Consider the following 21,589-nt stretch of genomic DNA (forward strand, 5'->3'; position numbering starts at 1 on the left):
TTAACAATAATAGCAGTTTCAGGTTTCTCATTGTTTAATTGTTATATATATATATATATATATATATATATATATATATATATATATATATATGTATATATATATATCACAGATAAATATCTAAATTATCTCATTATTATTATTACTAATTATTATTATTATTATTATTATTATTATTATTATTATTATTATTATTATTATTATTATTATTATTATAACTATTTCTTACCAATGTTTATTATTGTCACACTAACATTACTTATCCAATTTTCATTATTTACTTTCATGTTGTTTTATGGTCTAGATATTAATGTAATAACTATGTAAGCAATTGTATTCAATTAGAATTAGAGTCTGGCTGGGCGGAAGAGAAGGCCTACTGGCATTAGCTCTGCCAGGTTAAATAAATAAATTATTATTATTATTATTATTATTATTATTATTATTATTATTATTATTATTAAAATGGATTTGAGGGAGGTGGGGTATGGTGATAGAGACTGGATTAATCATGCACAGGATAGGGACCGCTGGCGGGCTTATGTGAGGGCGGCAATGAACCTTCGGGTTCCTTAAAAGCCATTTGTAAGTAAGTATTATTATTATTATTATTATTATTATTATTAAAATGGATTTGAGGGAGGTGGGGTATGGTGATAGAGACTGGATTAATCATGCACAGGATAGGGACCGCTGGCGGGCTTATGTGAGGGCGGCAATGAACCTTCGGGTTCCTTAAAAGCCATTTGTAAGTAAGTATTATTATTATTATTATTATTATTATTATTATTATCAGGGAACGGATTTATATGGACTAAAAATATATGAAATATGTAAATATATATGTAGTTATTTTTACCAAAATATGGAATTAAATATGGATTTTTACCAAAATATGGAATTAAATATGGACTTAAAATTATAAAAAAATGACTATGTACGTTAAATATTGGTACATTTTAATCAAACTAAACAAAAAATATAATGGACGTACCTTATCTTCCAATGTAGTTTCAACAAAACACAATTTTTATTGTCTGTTACCATAACAATAGGTTACAAACATTTCTTTCAAGTGCTGAAAAGTGAATCTTCTTCTATTGTCTCTGAGGATAGATTTATACTGACTAAAAGAGCGTTCGACGTCACAAGAAGTAACTGGTACATAATTCAATTTCACAATGTCTGCTGGGGATAAGTCCAAGTTAATCTTCACTGTTGATTCACCACTCATCACAGCAACAACCTTTTGTAGTTCTTCATATCCAGGGTTTTTTGAAAGTACAGTGTCCACCTTAGCTCTTACTGCATCTGCAACTTTACCTCTACCACGATTCAGTTGTTCCACAGTACTATTTATAATTTCAAAACTTTCAGATAGTGAAAGGTGCCTATTTTGGAGACTTTTGAGCGTTTTTATGATGCATGAAAATGTATGCTGAATGTGAGCTAAGTCATTCTTCACACTTATGTCACAGGTAACTGTTTTCGCAGTATCAATTGAGACTGCATCTTCAGAGTCCAATGCAAGGAGAACATTGTTAATAGAGTCTATATGTTCGGCATAATATTCAACTGCTTCTAGCCATGTACCCCATCTAGTTAAAATTGGCTTTGGTGGCAATGGAATTTCAGGGTACATTTCTTTCAACACGTTAACTCTACTGGGAGCTTTGAGAAATACTTTTTTCACTGATGAAATCAACAAATCTACTTTAGGGAAATTGTCTCTGACCACTTCTGCCACACGATGAAATGCATGCGCCACACAAGTAAAATGAGTCAATTTAGGATATACAACAGATAATGCTTGTCCAGCTTTGACCATATAAGGGGCAGCATCGCTAATAAAGAATAACACATTATCGTACATAATACCCTTTGGCCACAGGATACCCATAGCTTCGTTGAACAGTTTAACTATAGTTTTGTTATTGCACTTTTCTAGAACATCACAATGTAAAAGAATTCGTTCAGAATATTGTTCACTTAACAAACCGATAACTACATTACCAACAAGTCTACCTTCTTTGTCGGGAGTCTCATCAATGGAAACCCAAATTGAACTATCTTTAATTTCATCTCTTATCTTCTGTATTGTCTCATCGTAGATGGATGGAGCATACGTCTTCCTAAGTGTTGACTCATCCGGGATTGTATGTTGAGTATATTTTTCAAGGAATTCCCTGAAGACCTTATTCTTTAGTTTGTAGAGAGGAATATCAGCAGAGATGAGAGAACGGCACAGGTCGATGTTAAACTCAGATCTTACATTCGATGTTGTTGGTTGTGTTAAAAACAATTGTCTCTGCTTGGAATTTAGTTGTTTGTTGGCCTGATGTTTACTAGTTGTAATGTGTTGTTGCACCAGGAACTTTTGTGTAGATGATACTGCACACTGACACAAATTACAAAATAATATTTTATTGTCAGTTGATAAACCATCTTCTTTAAATTCTGAAATGTAACTTGTTAGTTTTGATTTTAAATTGACTGAATGACGTACTTTTGGCATATTTACCGTCTTTATAGTATGATTTACAAAACTGAACCTATGTGTACTCTGACTGGCATTTAACTGTTGAGCTGCACAACTGAAGTCTGTTAAAAATTTTAAATTAAATTAATACAGTTTTGTAACTTACTTTCCCATTGTTGATAGGACTGCTAATTTTCAAATAACTCTGATGTTAAAGGGATTACTGAACATGTGTTTAAATCTCTATTGTTGAAATGTATTTTTAAAAGTTAATGGAATTTTGTTTTGTTTTATTGTTAAACCTAATATAATATGGACTGTTTTATATGAAATATGGAAAATATATGGAAATTAACGAAAATATGTACTAAACTCTAAAATATGGAAAAATATGGAAAATAAAAGTAGGATTTTTCAACCCTACACATTGTGAAACATAAAGATAATGCAAAATATAAATTATATTAGCTTTATAAGTAAATATGTATTTACATATAAATCCTTTCCCTGATTATTATTATTATTATTATTATTATTATTATTATTATAACTATTTCTTACCAATGTTTATTATTGTCACACTAACATTAGTTATCCAAATTTAATTATTTACTTTCATGTTGTTTTATGGTCTAGATATTAATGTAATAACTATGTAAGCAATTGTATTCAATTAGAATTAGAGTCTGGCTGGGCGGAAGAGAAGGCCTACTGGCATTAGCTCTGCCAGGTTAAATAAATAAATTATTATTATTATTATTATTATTATTATTATTATTATTATTATTATTATTATTAAAATGGATTTGAGGGAGGTGGGGTATGGTGATAGAGACTGGATTAATCATGCACAGGATAGGGACCGCTGGCGGGCTTATGTGAGGGCGGCAATGAACCTTCGGGTTCCTTAAAAGCCATTTGTAAGTAAGTATTATTATTATTATTATTATTATTATTATTATTATTATTATTATTATTATTATTAAATTATTATTTTAAACCTTAACCTGAAGGTGCAAGATTTTAGGTTGCATATCCATTTTAAGACATTGTGAGTATTATATGCGAATTCTATAGTGCCTATAATTGCCTATTTCACTAGTAAATGCCCATTTGATTATAAATACCTAAAATTTGTCTAAATTTCCGTATTATATATTATACTTGATTTTATTGATCATTCTATCGATATATATTTTTTTAATCTGTAATTTGATTCTTTTTTATCCAGCATAGGACAGTGATATAGAACTATCGATAATTCTGTGTGTTACGTTTTACTGTCACCAGAGCGCGGAGAAATCTAATAATTTAAAATCAACCAATAAGAAAAAAATGTATTTCGAAAGGCGCATGAATCATTGTGGTAGTTGACTAGGGTAGTTGTTTTAAACTGTGTATCCGTTTTGTGAGTTTGTGAGTTGAGTATGGAATTGAGTTTTCTGCTGTAATACGTGAAGTATACCGTGGAGATATGCCAAAGCAAAAGTAATCGGAAGCAATGATTGGAAAATACATGGACATTACTGCGTTCCCACTGGTTTGCTCCCCAGCTGAGATTGGATCCCTGAAGTATTGCCCATCACTTCATGTGAAGTGGAAGGGAGTTTCTCCTAATTTAAGAACATCATTACAGACAATAGACATCAGTTCTCAGTACAACATTTGGACGAATATTTAGTTATTCACTGCCATAATGACATTCCTATAGAAAGTAGTGTATAATGCTACGCTATGGTCGTGTTAGCCATTAAGAATTAGAAATTGTTAGTGCCTTTTTAAATGCCTATTTTAGAATTTTGAATGCCTATTTTGCCTGCCTATTTCAACTGTTTTTATAATAATCCGTGGCGCTGCAGCCCCTGAAGGGCCTAGACCGACCAGCCGGCTGCTGGCCTCACGCCCACATGCCGAAGCAGAGGTGGACGATCATCCAACCAGAATGGAGGTATCGTGTGGTTAGCACGATGATCCCCCCAGCCCATACACTGGCCGAAATTTCATGAGAAAATTTCTTCCCCCATGAGGATTCGAACCAGCGCGCATTTCGTAACGTGAGTCCTAGGCAGGATGCCTTAGACCACGACGCCACGGCGCGGGAGTAACTGTTTCTAGTGCCTAAAAATCCGCAGCTTGGTTATCATATTGACTGAACAGTTTTTGATTCTGCTATTGGCATTCTTCCATAAGATGAACTGTAAATTGTACGAGGATGTCGTGAACAATTTTTTTAAATGTAACTAATGTAACGTCATATAATTATCATATTTAAAATCTTATATAAACACGATTTCTTTTCGGTTAATCAGATCTTCAGTTTAGAAATTCTGCAACAACTCCTAGTCTGTGTTAACTCTTATTTCCTATTACCTGACTCTTTACCACTTTGAATGTTTTGTTGTTTTTATATATTAATCACTTAAAGAACTATGAACGGGACAAGAGGTTCGGGGCAGGAGAAGATATCAGTTGATAGACAAAATTAGATATATGGATCATATACATTGAGGGAAAGAAGACAGAGGACGGACACTGGAAAGTTTTCTTTTCTCAATCGTACTATCAGGGACTGGAATGCTTTACCTGCAGACTTACTAAAGGCTTTACCAACAACCAAAAATGTATTTAAAAATAGGCTTAAGGACTTTACTAATAGACGGTAGTATATTATACACACTACTTAAAGTGTGTAATTGATATTTTGTTATTTGAAGTGTTCTATCAGTGAGGAAGTGTGTTGTGTCAGTGAAGTGTGTAGTGTCAGTGAAGTCTATTGTGTAAGTGAAGTGTGTTGGTGTCAGTGAAGTGGCTGTGCAAAGTATTTGAACAGTGAAATGGTTAGAAGTGTTAGTGAAATCAGGATAGAATCAGTGCAGTAAATGAGTTGACAACGAAATAAGTGTAGTGCCGAAAGGTACTTGTGCAGGTATGAACCTGTCACACTCGTGGGTCTTAGTTCGAACTTAGGGTTAAGATACAAATTAGATTTACTTTAAATGTTATTGTAAGTGATCATGCTTCATTTAATTTAGGATGCTCCTTGTTATTATTATTATTATTATTAATTAGTTTTTTATTAGTTGTGTTTATTATGAATTGTCATTATTGACTGTAATTAGTTACCACTGCCACCGGGTATATACCCATTTGCAGTGTGAATAAATACATACACATACATATGCGGAGACAAAGAGGAAGGCAGAAAATAGGAAAGATTGCAGAATGCTGTGATAGACTTGCCCTGGGTAGGAAAATATGAATGAATTAAACGACTCTTCATAATCCGTATCGTAGAAACAGGGCTCTTCGTTACCAATATAGAAGTAGCTATCTTCATATAAAACATGACATTGCTCATTGTGTTACCTGGCATTTGAACTGATCATACCTATCAAAAATTAACTTAAATTATCATCTTTATTAACTTTTGTAATCAAACCTTCTGTTACAGATTTTTAGTTCAATGCAAATAAAATATTAAAAAGCAACAATAAAAATTATTGAATGTAGTCTACCAGAGACTACTAAATTTTTATTATAGTACAAACGTTTTCAAAAGTGGATGTTATCTACCTACCTTCCTCCCCAAAGATGAATGGAATACACATGCCAATACGGGAGACAATACTGTCAAATTGAAGCTGAATTGTAGTTTCATATTTAATTACTAAAACTAAACATAAAATGTCTATAAAAATTACAAATCAGTTCACACAATATTAATAAAGAGTAGGACTGCAGGAATAAATATAATTTTATTATGTGTCAAGTCCTAAATTTGGCCACATTTTCCACCCACGTGGAATGCATCGAATGCTATGTTGCCAGATGTAGATAACAGCAATTTTTTTCATGGTATAACTTAAAATGCTCCTGACTAGAACACAGGTTGAAACATAAGTTAAAGTTAAATGCTGGCACATATTCACTGAGCTTTTAAGCCCTTTTATTAAAATTAAAATTAATTTAAGACTGTTTTGTTAAGTATTTTTGCTGAGCTACTACTAATAGCTCAGAATTGTTTCTGTAACATAGGCTACATACAAATTTAAAGTTTAAAAATTCATCGCTATTTGCGACTGTGATTTCAAATACAGACTCATTTCTTACAAAACGTTTACGTTTCATGTTAATAATATTTAAAAGAAAAATTATTCAGTGATAAAGAATAGGATCAAAATGCTTGCAATAATTTAGGGAAAACTCTGTGCAAAGTCGGACAGAAGAAATGTACAAAACCACTTTCACGGCTGATAAAAAGCTGAGTAGTTGTATTTCCCGAAAATCACGAAATCCACTTTTTTCAGCATTTAACACAAGTAGCGTTGAAATATCAATTTAGGTTTCTGTAACCTACTTGTCCATGTAGAAAACTCTTAACCGTGTAATTGGCGCTTGCTAAAAGTTGGTTTCTTTGCTGAAATGCTAGCAGACCTGAATATGATGCAGTGAATTCAAATAGCTCTACTACCAGTCAATTGTTTTTTGCACTTGTAGATGAAAGTATAGTCGCGACGCTGTTATTCCCGGCGTGACTCCTCCTCTTTGCTTACGTCTTAGGAAGTCAAGGCTCTATAAAGTCTAGGTAGGTAGTATCGTTCGCCATTTTTGTTCTTTCGTTGCCGAGCTACCATACGAGGGATCTATTTGCCACACCGTTAAACATTATCATGTCGTAGCTCCTATGATAATAAATCAAACGCACTGTAATTCAGCAAATAATTGAGCGGCAAATAACGTCCTCGTGTGTTTTCTGCGAACGCCAACGAAAGAGCCAAAATGGCGGGCGATTATATTAAGTATTTATCAAGCTTTAGGAAATGCTTAACATTTTCATCAGCGAATCACAAGACGCACACGTTTAAATATAGCCGTCCTGTAACGTGATTGGCTGCCGGAAATTAGAGCGACGGGACTATAGTAACAAAACCTTAAACGTTTGTGTCTGTTGTGTAATACATACCTCTCGTATCATGGTTGATTGTGTTTGATTGCTCCAGCAATTGTGTACACTGAGACAAGAGACTGAAAACTACGACCTGTGGCAGATACAAAGAAACAAAGAATGACTGCATTTATATAATTTAGAGTACTGAAGGAAGGTATTATTTTCCTTTTAAACTCTCTACATCATCAGTTATCACATTTCCTCCTGAGTTGATACATTGTTTAAAGTAGTGAAATCACATAATTAAAATGTCCTCAGTTTTAATATCTGAATTTCTGCCTCACCTAATACCCGGGAGTGTTGCTGTTACTAATCTAGAAACTCGGCCGGTTTATGCAGTTTCTTAAACCACGAAAGCTGGCCGAGATCGGTAAAAATAGCACATTCAAGTAAGGTAAAATGTGGCAGGATGAGGTTTTGTTTTCCTAATGATAAACATCTTCGTAGGAACTGGGTTTCGTAAGAGTGGTCGTCGTGACAAATTTTGATCTTTACCAAGAAGGAAAGCAAACAGACTTCACAAACTTGTTCTGTAAACCATATTATTTCCCAGATATTCAAAAAATGTTTAGTGCAATAAAATGGAAATAGCTTTCGAAAGATAATAAGAGAAAATGGTGGTCGATTATGTTGTGTTCACTTAGGTATATACAATCTGAACAAATTGATTCCACAATTATGACATTCCTTACCCACTATACATTTTAGGCGTTTCGTTAAAATGTAGATCATTTATTGTATTGGAGCTACAGAAAAATGAAGAAGTGTATATTGTATTTGTGGACCTAGAAAAGGCTTTTGATAGAAGGAACTGGAATAAACTTACGGGGATCCAGGTCAAAGTTAGGATGGAAGTGTAAATGTCAGAGGGAAGTGGAGAAACCACTGCAAACGTTTGAAATGTGGATATGGAGAAGAATAGAGAGTGTGAAATGGAGAGACGCAAAAGGAAAAGAAGCTGAACTGGAAAGAGTGGATGAGAAAAGAATAATGCTGAAACTGATCAGAAGAGGAAAAAAAAATAGCTGGGTCACTATCTGAGAAGAAACTCACTACTCAAGGATTTAACTTCAAGTTCAGTAAATTGCTCTAAGAATTTTTTAAACACAACAGGCTCTATCACATGTGTTACGATCATAAGTTGTCTGTTTAAGCACTGGTAGATTACTTAACATTTTTTAAACATAACAGGCTCTATCAAATGTGTTACGATCATAAGTTGTCTGTTTAAGCACTGGTAGATTACTTAACATTTTTTAAACATAACAGGCTCTATCAAATGTGTTACGATCATAAGTTGTCTGTTTAAGCACTGGTAGATTACTTAACTTTTTTTAAACATAACAGGCTATATCAAATGTGTTACGATCATAAGTTGCCTGTTTAAGCACTGGTAGATTACTTAACATTTTTTTAAACATAACAGACTATATCAAATGTGTTACGATCATAAGTTGTCTGTTTAAGCACTGGTAGATTACTTAATATTTTTTAAACATAACAGGCTATATCAAATGTGTTACGATCATAAGTTGCCTGTTTAAGCACTGGTAGATTACTTAACATTTTTAAACATAACAGGCTCTATCAAATGTGTTACGATCATAAGTTGTCTGTTTAAGCACTGGTAGATTACTTAACATTTTTTAAACATAACAGGCTATATCAAATGTGTTACGATCATAAGTTGCCTGTTTAAGCACTGGTAGATTACTTAACATTTTTTAAACATAACAGGCTATATCAAATGTGTTACGATCATAAGTTGTCTGTTTAAGCACTGGTAGATTACTTAACATTTTTTTAAACATAACAGGCTATATCAAAAGTGTTACGATCATAAGTTGTCTGTTTAAGCACTGGTAGATTACTTAACATTTTTTAAACATAACAGACTATATCAAATGTGTTACGATCATAAGTTGCCTGCTTAAGCACTGGTAGATTACTTAACATTTTTTAAACATAACAGACTATATCAAATGTGTTACGATCATAAGTTGCCTGTTTAAGCACTGGTAGATTACTTAACATTTTTTAAACATAACAGACTATATCAAATGTGTTACGATCATAAGTTGTCTGTTTAAGCACTGGTAGATTACTTAACATTTTTTAAACATAACAGGCTCTATCAAATGTGTTACGATCATAAGTTGTCTGTTTAAGCACTGGTAGATTACTTAACATTTTTAAACATAACAGGCTATATCAAATGTGTTACGATCATAAGTTGCCTGTTTAAGCACCGGTAGATTACTTAACATTTTTTAAACATAACAGGCTATATCAAATGTGTTACGATCATAAGTTGCCTGTTTAAGCATTGTTAGATAACTTAACATTTTTTAACATAACAGGCTATATCAAATGTGTTACGATCATAAGTTGTCTGTTTAAGCACTGGTAGATTACTTAACATTTTTTTAACATACGAGTATTTTTTTAAATAGATAAGCAAAGCTTTGGGTAGTATGCATGAACATTGTGAGTGTTTTAGTAGAAATTACAAAGTAATTTCACACGTACGTTATTTAGAAACTTGAAGTTGTTATTTCTCGATAAACTACGATATAATAAAAAAAAACTCTTGTGACTTGAAATTGCTGTGTCACTGGTGTAACGTTGTAACACAACATAACTTCTGTCTTTGAGTTGCACACAGTGAATCGATTTTGCCGACCTTAATCTTTTTTACATAGGTACATCCCAATTGTTCGTAATCCGTAGTAGAGTTTTGCTGAGACATCTACTCTTGCTGGAAGTTGCACACGAAAAGTCTTGTTCTGTGTTTTGCGTCGACGTAAAGAAACACGTCGGTCTCATCGTCTGTGCCCAAGACACATTTTTCTCTTGAAAGACACTTGTCAATTTCGGACTGGACTATTTTTGTCATAATGTTATCTACCAACACACTTTACTATTTCAGGGAAATGAATGTTTTAATGAATTTCAAACATTTTCAATATTAACAATTAAGGTTTCAAGAAGACTCCAGACGCATATTGCTTGCTTTAGACTTCGTCGCATTGAATTTTGAGTTACATGACCAACCTCATGGACTGGTGGTCAGAGCTTCTGAATATAGTTCATGAGCTCCCGGGTTCGATTCCCGGTTAGAACACAGGAATTTTTCCTTAAAGGGATATGTTTCTGTGTTCGTCCATGATGTGGAAATTAGATTAGGCTTAGGTTTAAGACCTTTCCTGGCACTTCATAATCATCCTATCATAATATCATCAGGGCGAGGAGAGACTAGAAATATCAAATTACAACCTGGTAGCATTGGACAAAATCATTGGGTTACAAGAAGAAGTTCTATGAAAATAGTTACTATAGATCAGTTATACAATTTTATTTGGTAGGTAATCGAATTTATTCTTTTGAATGTTTTAACAACCATCCCTTGAGTAGTACCTGGGGAAAATTAACAATCGTCGTGTAGATATCAATGAAATCAGAAAACAAGCATATTCTGAGCCATTTCCAAACTACGAGCAGATTCCTATGATTGGCTACATGATTGAATGAAGTGTATAAACAATTGAATACTCTTTCTAATTTAAGTATCACAAGATACGAGTGCCATTTGAAATTTCGAAGTAGGAGAGGCTGGGATGAGAGGGTGAAGTTTAATAATCAATTAAGACAGGTTTTAAACTTCATCCTCAATATGTAAATTGACGTGTTTTTTGTTTAATTAATTCTTATTTAAATTATGTAGTTATTTAGACTGGAAAGTTTTGAAATGAACGCTCTGTATGTAAATATCTAGATAATTGTATTTTTACTTCATAAATGATAGTCCTAAGTAATTATCTTCACATTTCTAATGTATTCAGCTTAGGTGGTAGCTTAGGTAAGTTTCAATAATAGTATTTCACATTATTATTATTATTATTATTATTATTATTATTATTATTATTATTATTATTATTATTATTATTATTATGTTCGTGTGCATGTGGAATGCAATTCTTTAAAATACTTTTGGCTAAAATTTATTAAAAGTGCAGATTTTTTGTTTTTATGCGTATAAATTTATATAATCTCCCTAGTTTCAAAATCTGTATCGCTTTCTCTTCTATCTGAGACGTATTTTAAGGGCGTCACTTGGTCTTTTAAATGTCCGTGCGCACGTGGTTTGCAGAACTTTAAAATACATTTGACTAAAATCTTTGAAAAATACAGTTCTTTGTCTTTATGCTTATAAACATATATGGACCTTCTAGTTACATAATCTATAATTCTTTTTATCTGATACTCATTTTAAGGTCATCACGTGACCAGACTCTTTCATTACAAAACAAATGAAGGAGAACATGGAATGATGATGATGATGATGATGATGATGATGACCTTCTCTGATTATAGTCTTTGCAAAAATAATTTTAAAATTATAAGATTTGTTCAATTTATTTTTTTTTAGTTAGGGTAAATTAGGGTCTGTTGGACAGTCGGGTATGTTGGACACTTTGTACTTTAACGTGTTACCACGCCACTTGTGGGCACTTCCGTCATTGACTTCTAGCAGAATGTGGTACCCACAAATGGCGAGGTAACACGTTAAAGTGCAAAGTGTCCAACATGCCCGACTGTCCAACAGACCCTAATTTACCCTATGGATTGCAATGGGATTCATTTTTGTCACTTAAATTCTGAGACATCTTACTTGTATTCTGCAAAATGTTTCAATTAAAATGCTATATTAAAAATTTTACGGGCATAGGCTATTGTATAGGTTCCGATAAGCTGAGATATAGAAATTATTTAGACGGCAAATACATAAATGATTTCTACAATATTTAGACTTCCTGATATTACGAGATTATTTTTATTTGGTTATTTAATGACGCTGTATCAACTACTATATTATTTAGCATCAATGGGATTGGCGATAGCGAGATGGTGCCGGTATTTGGCGAGATGAGGCCGAGGATTCGCCATGGATTATCTAACAATCGCCATACGTTTGGGGAAAGCCTCAGGAAAAAACAACCAGGTAATCGGTCCAAGAGGGAATCGAACCGTCACGTCCGGTTACATTTGCGGAGATAAACACATTTGAAATTATACTATTTTAAGGAAAAATAAATTTGACTTCCACAGAAAATGGAGATGGGGTGTTTTGTATTTCAAATTCGGATTTAGGACACACGAATTAGGAAGTATCACCTTTTTTAATTTGAGGTCAAGGTGAAAAGTTAAAATTTGTTATTCAGTGTTCATACAGCGAATAGGGATTATAAAGAATGGACACTTCGCGTCGGTACCTTTGATGTAGCCGGGCTGATTTCAATGACCTTCAAGCCAGCTAGAGCGTGAGATTCTGCTTTCTCCCTAGAGTTGGCGCTGACATCACACCAGCTAGCAGTCGACACAGCGGAAATATAACACATATAATTAATACATCTAGGTATATTATGTACTGAAATAAAATAAATTGGATCCATAAAATAATAAATCCGTCATTAACTGTAATGTCTAGACTCTAGAGTTCCTTTATAATGAGAGTTGAGACGTTGACCCCAACAACAATTAAAATATGTAATGATTTGATAGCGCTGAAAATGGAAAAACAAAACTCTTACGAGAAGTATAACCATATACCTATATTATATTATATACAAATATTAAACGAATTCGATACTTAATTTTATGATGTATTATATTATTTTATAATATATTTTATTATATCTGAAATATAAAGTATTATTATTACAGCTAGTTTGTCACTGAGAAATAAGGAAAAGCTGTTAACTTGAATTTATTTGAAGCAAAGCGTTACTGGATTATGCAATAAGGTAGGCGATGTTTGAATCCTGTGTCTCAATTCTATTCTCAATTATTATCTTAGCGTATGCTCGATTACACTAACCTCTAGCGCTTGAAAGTGGAACTAAACGCTGCGCACAGAGAAACAAAACACGGGAAAATTCGCTCAGTGTCCATTCTTTATAATCCCTATTCGCTGGTTCATACTTAGTAAACATTTTGTATTCTAACGGTATCATTTTCAGAATACCTAATTAATTATATTTTAGTATTAGCGGAAAGAGGAACGAGTTAGAGAGATGGACTTTGTGTGTTTTTCATCAAGGATTTCATCTTTTTTGCAGAGTAGATATCTCTTAAATCCGCATCGGAACTTTTTACATGAAATACAAAGAGCCACGTGGTTGAAACAGGAGTTTCCAAACAGCAAGGCGTATGTGAGAAAGAATAGAAAGTAGTTGGCCCTTGAATTTCTTTCACTGCTGACCCAAGCGTCGTAGAAAAGATAGGAATACAATGGAACGTAGCTGATGGCGGACACAGCTGTGATAGCTATGAGAACTCTGGAACTGATGATTCGAGATTTGACGCATTTTTGTGTGCCCATAGAATCTCCTGGAATTGTTTTGATGCTGTATTGTAGTATTCTAGTCGATAGAATTGAAAAGATTGCAATTATGGAAAGAGGGATGATGCAAAATACTAACAAATCGAACAGAGTAATTAATTTGGAATAATGAACGTGCAACTCTTTGGAGAAACCAAAACAGTTGTTTTGATAAACCCCAGAGTAAACTGTGTGCGGTGTAGCCACTATTAAACCGACGAACCATGGTATTGAAGCAGTTAGGAAAATTTCCAAATTCCTTTTCATCCTCTGGCCAAAAACGGAGTTGTTTCGTCTGACTCTGAATCGTCTAAGTATTATATATTTCTGAACACTTAACACCACAACACAATAAACACTGACACCAATTCCCAGTTGTCGAAGAAATCGATAGATTTTACACATCGCTTCTCCCAGTTTCCAGCTGTTTGATGTGAAGTAGGTGTGGAATACGGGAATGTTGACGAGTAGGTTGAGCATATCTCCAACCGCTAGATTGAGCAGCATCATGTTGGCGGTTGTACGCATTTGTCTGTGTCTGATGATGATGACGGCCATCACGACATTCCCCACAAAGCCCACGATGAATATAATTGCGTTCACAGCGGGCTGTATGTAGTGTTGAAGTGGAATTCGGAATTTTTCTTCAAACAAATATTCCTGGCATTTCAATGTTGTATTTTTTTGTTTATATAAGAACGTTTCCCAAAATTCAACGTCAAGGAGTTTTGTCGTGAAGTTTGTGTTAAATACTTTTTCCATGTCATTGATTTTTCTGAAATTTACTAATTTCTTCACTTGTTGAAGAAATTTCTCTATTGACTTTTCATTGATAATATATTGTTCATACAGTTTTTCCAGAGTAGATACATCGTTGAAAATGTTGTACTTCCTTTTTAGATTTTCAGCACAAGCGGAATTATTATGAATTACGTAATATTGGTTCGTTACATTGTAGAGTAGCTGAAACATTGTCAACGTGTTATTGTATCTATTTAAATTTTTCTCGCAACGACGTAAAGCATCTGTAATTATTTCTGATGCTACTTTGGTTGTGTTTAGGAATTTGTTGAACGTCTTAAGAAGCAGTTCAATTTCCTTGAGGTAACTTGTCATATTGTCGATAAAGATTCGACCAATAGTGTTGTTATGACTTTTGACAAACATCACGGCAACGTTAGCAAATCTTTTGGAGATTTTGCATCTTTTGCCTTCCTGCTTGAGGTTATCTATTTCCTGCACAACACAAGATTCTGAAGAAATAAAATATTCATAATGAGTGTCATTAGTGTCTGCAACCGTTCCGCTCGTCTCGTTCCTTGTTCTGAAGCACTGTGTTGTTGGTTCTGCGATGACTTCATTACTTTCTCTTGTTGGATGCTGTTCGTCCGATTGTAAAATGTTTGTGTCATCGTTTTTCTTGCTTTGTGTTTGCCATGTTTCTTGAAATTCTGAAGTGGCTATCATCAAGATTGCAATCAAATGAACCTGAAAATAAACAAATTCACATTATACAGGGTGTCCGGGAAAGACCTGACGAAAAAGAAATAACTATATCTCTGAAACTCTTACATTTATTGTCGTGATGTTTTCACAGTTACAAAGAGAAACGCGATAAGTTTTAATGTGCCTCTATATGAGCACCATTTGTGGCCCGGGTTATGTTCAGGTGATACTCAATCTCCTGCCACACACGCGAAAGTATTCCCGGTGTGACTAGTCCTATTGCTTCGTAGATTCGACCATGTAACTCTGCAATCGGTCACAGGATTGCGATACACTTTGCCTTTCACGAAACTCCACAGAAAGAAATCCAGTGGGGTCATGTTCGGCGACCGTGGTGGCCATGGTATAGGTCCGCCTCTCTCAATCCAACGATCAGGAAGCGTGTCATCGAGGAAAGAACGCACATGGTTAGCATAGTGTTTTCTCCTCGCGCAATGGTATGCGTAACATGCTGCTAGGTAACGAAACTTATTGAATTTCTCTTTCTAATTGTGAAGACATTAAGGTAATAGCTATAATAGTTTTAGATATATAATAACATCTTTCTCGTCAGGTCTTTCCCCGACACCCTGTATTTAAGTCCTACGTTAGAGATGAATTTTTTCTATGAAATGTTATAAGTGTATTTATTTTGGGATCAGTAAGTACCGTTGACGTATGTATGTAGAATTAATGTTCTGTAGATGTCACCATAGTGGTCTAAATTTCTGTGTTTCTTATGACCTTAAGAAGTGAAAAGAGAAATACAGCTAGGCTGCCCCTTGTCTATATTAAAGGAACGTTATACCCATTGTGCATTGTTGAAGAATGTATACAGAATGTACTTGAAATGATAGTAAACAAATGTAAAAAATAGATTGAATCTAAATAGTAAGGTTATAGACATAGCTAGGCCCATAGGGTTATTAAAAAGTCAGGACATAGTTTAAAGCTCTCTAAATTTGTTAAAAGCATTTTATAGAAAAATAATGACACCTTCCTTCTTAAAAAATCGGGTATATTCAGGAGTAAACCAATCTAAAAATACTCAACGACAGAATTTGGAAATATGAAATGCATACTGGTGGGTGATAACAGTTAGTTACATCACGAAACATTTATAAGGTTTTGGATGCTAATTCTACATTAAGGTATATGCACACCTTTACATACAAAAAATTTTGTTTTGCATAATTTTGCTCTGTAAAATTTTTATGCAATTGAGAATGGTACCAGAAAGAGAATGAAGTGAACAGTTCCCTTGAAATTGTGTCTAAATTGTTTATAAAATTATTTTGTTTATAATTTTGAGATGCAACTTGAAACGTGATAGCTCATGCAGTTTTTAAGATAGAACCACAGTTTTTTCACTGTTTTATAGCTAAAACTATTCTTTAGTGCCTGACATAGAGCTATTTTTTATTTTCATTTACATTAATTAAATATTACCATATATATAATTTATACTAATATTTTATGTAGCATAAATCATGTAAAAAAATCCATAGATATATTATCAACTGTATTAATGTTATTTCACTCATTGTCAGGCACTAGGAGACAGTTCAAGCTTCAAAATGACACCAATATCTATTGGTATCACCATATTTTGCTGAGATATCATGTTTAAAGGAATTAAATATTCTAAAATTACTATTTACAGGAAATGAGCCACAAACTTTCAGAGCCTAGAAGACTGCATCATCATATGTCACCCCTTAAGCAGCTTCATGTCGGTCCAGTTTCAGCTTCTTTCTGCCTCTCAAATACCTCCTCCTTGTTTTAACTTCAGGTGTTGAATGTTTTTTGGCATTTTTGTCCTTATTTTCCATTGATGCAACAAATCCTGCGATGGTGTTTGTCCCAGAGTTTATGCCCATCCTCCTCAGAATTGTAATTTCTCCTTTTGGGCTCTTATTAAAATGACGTACAACATCACTGACACACAAATTTAAAGTTTTATGACTAACAGTAAAAGATTATAAATTACTTCATTATGTAAAAACGTTTTTTTCAATCTAATGATCATGCCCTGATATCTATGCATCTATTTTGGGACTAGAAAGAAGTTTATTTTACAAGCAATGCTGGACGAGGGGATTGACTGCTACGAGGATCACTCCAAAAGTTATTCCACAATATTTATTTAAAAATTACATTTTTATCCTACAGCTTTGTTATTTTCATAGAATGTAGATACATCCTTCAGGAACAATACGTCACTTTTCCACATAATCCCCGCATCTTTCAACTGCCTTACGCCACATTGGAATGAGGGCCTGTATACCTGCACGATATAAGTCTGGACCAACACGTCTGAGCTACTCTTTAGTAGCGTGCACGAGGGAACGACTTAAATTAAATTTGAATACAATGGGGAAGGATGTATCTATGACCTCCATAAATTGCAAAGATTTAGAATAAAAAATAAATTTAAAAAATTGTTGTGCATTACTTTTGGAGTGATCTTCGTAGAAGTGACCGTGGCTGCTGACGCAGAATTTTGGAAAATAGGACTTATCTGAAAAACCATCAGGGATAAATCGAAAATTCTTATATCAAATTGAAGGGGAGAAAATTCTCTATTAAAATAATTATATTTTGAAAATTATAATTTTTCATCATTTTTTGCGTTTTAAATTCATTACGCGACAACGTTCTAGTGTTCATAAATTATCTTTTCCCCCTAATAAAAGATGTAGGTCATCCCATGTTATTTGCAGATGACACAAGTATAGTAATTACAATCAATAACTCTAGCACATTCCAATCTTCAACAGAGGAAATTCCCTTCAAAATATGTGACTGGTTGTCAGCTAATAAATTAATATTAAATTGTAACAAAACTAACATAATCCAATTTAAATCCTGCCCAAATTCAAACTCGCAAATTTCGAACGCAATAATTAACAATGGGTCCCTAATAGAAACAACAACCAAATTTTTTAGCTTCAAAATTGATAATATGTTAAATTGGAAAAATAATATTAAAGAAATTACCCCCAAACTAAATTCAGCTTGTTTTGCTATTAGACCTATGCAAGAGGTAATAAATATCAATACCTTAAAACAATATACCTACTTTGCTTACTTGCACTCGGTAATGAGTTTTGGAATAATATTCTGGGGAAATTCTACAGATAGTAACAGTATATTCCTACACAAAAAAGAGTAATTAGAATAATACTGTAGTGTATTTTTCAACTATATTTATGTTTTATTGAATATCACTGGCTTCTGTCTTATAGTCAATTTATATTAAATGTGTATTTTCTCTCCTTTTCTCTTTCTTCTTCTTCTTCTTTTTTGCTCTTGTTTTGTATTTATTGGTTTGAATTAAGTTACTTACTGTATTTAGTAAACTGTCCTTCTAATTTTATGTTATATTATTGACTAAGACCACACCGTACATGAGCCTGGCTCTTACGGTAGTGGCTAGAAACATTTTTGTTTTATAATTTAATTTTTACTCACTTTGCCTACTAGCTAAATAAAAAAAAAACGTTTTGACAGTACTTAGGCCTGCCGTGTTGCTGTCTGTGTATTGTGATTTCTTCTAAATGGTTTGACGGATTTTGTTCACTTAATACTACGAATAAATTTACCTGGGAGTAAAGCACACGAAATATGTTTAGTAAAAATCAAAATGTATTTATTTTAAATATAAAAATATACAATAGCGATCATCTAAATAAAAGCGAAAGATTTTCTTCCTGGATTTTGGGATACCGTAAAATGAATTGATGAATTAGTTAATATCGACGGAAAAGCGTTGTCCTAAGAGAAATTAATTGTTATACTCAGAAACTTTCATACTTTGATATCAAAGTTAGGCCTACTTAGTGTGTTTGGTATCAAAGATAGGTCTACCTAGTGTGTTTGATATCGAAGTTAGGTCTACCTAGTGTGTTTGGTATCAAAGTTAGGTCTACCTAGTGTGTTTGATATCAAAGTTAGGTCTACCTAGTGTGTTTGATATCAAAGTTAGGTCTACCTAGTGTATTTTATATCAAAATTAGGTCTACCTAGTGTGTTTGGTATCAAAGTTAGGTCTACCTAGTGTGTTTGGTATCAAAGTTAGGTCTACCTAGTGTGTTTGATATCAAAGTTAGGTCTACCTAGTGTGTTTGGTATCAAAGTTAGGTCTACCTAGTGTGTTTGGTATCAAAGTTAGGACTACCTAGTGTGTTTGGTATCAAAGTTAGATCTACCTAGTGTGTTTGGTATCAAAGTTAGGTCTACCTAGTGTATTTGATATCAGTTAGGTCTACCTAGTGTGTTTGGTATCAAAGTTAGGTCTATCTAGTGTGTTTGATATCAAAGTTAGGTCTACCTAGTGTGTTTGATATCAAAGTTAGGTCTACCTAGTGTGTTTGATATCAAAGTTAGGTCTACCTAGTGTATATGATATCAAAATTAGGTCTACCTAGTGTGTTTGGTATCAAAGTTAGGTCTACCTAGTGTGTTTGATATCAAAGTTAGACTTACCTAATGTGTCTTATTCATCCCAAACAAATAAATTTTGAAGACTGGCTTATTGTTGAATTATCGCCAGTCTCTCGTGACCTCATTTGTTACGCTCGACTGAATCGTGGTCACGTGTATGTTAGCAGTATAGGCCGTTGTTCAAATTATGATTTTCAGGCAAATGATAGCGCTAAGTGGGGTATAAGATTGGTCTTCCCGTATCTTGGATCTTACTAGCCTTCGACCAAGTTACGACTGAAGTGTAAGTTAAGTTGTGACTTTGAATACAGATTCTGTGTTTTGCACCTGCTGAAGTGGGATAAGTGAGAGTGAAGTTGAAGTGACGTTCCTGAATACGGTCCTTATTGTCAGCAATTAGTGTTATGTGCTTCCTGTTCTGTTAAAATGGCTCCATCCGTTCCATATCTGCTATCTGCTACCGACCTCCGGTAGCTGAGAACTTGACCTTGGACTGTTAATGCAGAGCACAAAGCAAGTCTTATTTATTTATTTGTTTATGCAATAATTTTCTACGTTTTAGAATTATATTTACAATTGACTTGTTTCTGGTATGTTTAAAATAATTTAAAAACCGAATTTTTTATTTCCTTAATGTTTAATCTTTTATCCAAAATTCCGTAAATTCTTGTCCTGGAAGGAATTTCCTGTGGATTCGTGGCATACTGGATTAACAGAAAACTAAAAGCGGATCAACTTGCGAAAACAGCTGCTACTTGTGTATGGAAACTGCATACAATAGATCTCCAATGTCTTACGCAAAACATCAAATAAAAAAATAACGAGTGGAACGACCTCTGAACCTCAGCATCAAAAGAAACATCACCAAGGAACTTTTATTTCCTGAAGAGTATCATCTCCTTTAATGCAAAGTAGTGGGAACTGACTTTGTAACTACCCAGTTCCTTTCTGGACATAAAAATTTAAAAACTACTTCGAAAGATTCATAAAGAGATTCCATGTGATTTCTCTAGTTATTGTGGAACCTTGAAATCAGTAGAATATCTCTTACTTGAATGCCGATGTTTGGAAGACCAAGATTTGCACTAGAAGCTCATTTAAATTGTTGTGGCTTGAAATTCCTGGAGCCGTTACATCAGTTCCTTCGTAAATAATGTTGTTACAAGCAGTGTCTGAATTTTATTATAATTATCTGTAGTAATGTCACAAGAGGTCTGAGATTTCGTGAATAAAATAAAAATGTAAAATTGGCTCACAAAATGTTAACCTATTCAGACAATGTGAAGTCGAAATAGATCAATATAACGATTACTGCAATAAAGAAATTGGATGTTATTCAGTAATGCCAATTGAGAAAAGTGAAATATAGGTTTAACAATGCTAATTACATGTACTGCGCTTTTTTCTTGTTATTACAACAGAAATACATTTTCATTATCTACTGAAATCATGATTTAGTTTAAACATTTTATAATATAATTACAAAATAACCTGATTAATACATTAATTAAATGAAAAATTGTTATGAAGGAATGCCATTTTCTTTAGACACAATGTAAAAAAAGGTAAAGGTATCCCCGTTACATGCCATGAAGGCACTTGGGGGGGCATGGAGGTAGAGCCCCATGCTTTCCATGACCTCGGCACTAGAATGAGGTGGTGTGGTCGGCACCACGCTCTGACAGCCAGGAAAGACCCGGTACTCAATTTCATAAGTTAATTTTATACAATATATTATGTAGAACAAACCTAGAGTTACCTATTATTATATCTATTATATATATATATATATATATATATATATATATATATATATATATATATATAAACTTAGAGTTATTTACTAATA

The 21,589-nt window shown here is 33.4% G+C and overlaps 1 protein-coding gene across 1 annotated transcript in view; it reads right to left on the reverse strand.

Annotated features, from left to right (window-relative positions):
- LOC138702628 (neuropeptide CCHamide-1 receptor-like) overlaps positions 1-8,616 on the reverse strand; it is a 43,048-nt gene extending 34,432 nt beyond the window's left edge. Inside the window, exon 1 of the mRNA XM_069829948.1 lies at positions 7,443-8,616. Coding sequence (XP_069686049.1) covers positions 7,443-7,454 — 12 coding nt within the window. The 5' untranslated portion in view covers positions 7,455-8,616. The remainder of the gene's footprint in view (positions 1-7,442) is intronic.
- Positions 8,617-21,589: the final 12,973 nt, after the last annotated feature.

The sequence above is a fragment of the Periplaneta americana genome, chromosome 7 (assembly GCF_040183065.1).
Source record: "Periplaneta americana isolate PAMFEO1 chromosome 7, P.americana_PAMFEO1_priV1, whole genome shotgun sequence".
Taxonomy (NCBI): domain Eukaryota; kingdom Metazoa; phylum Arthropoda; class Insecta; order Blattodea; family Blattidae; genus Periplaneta; species Periplaneta americana.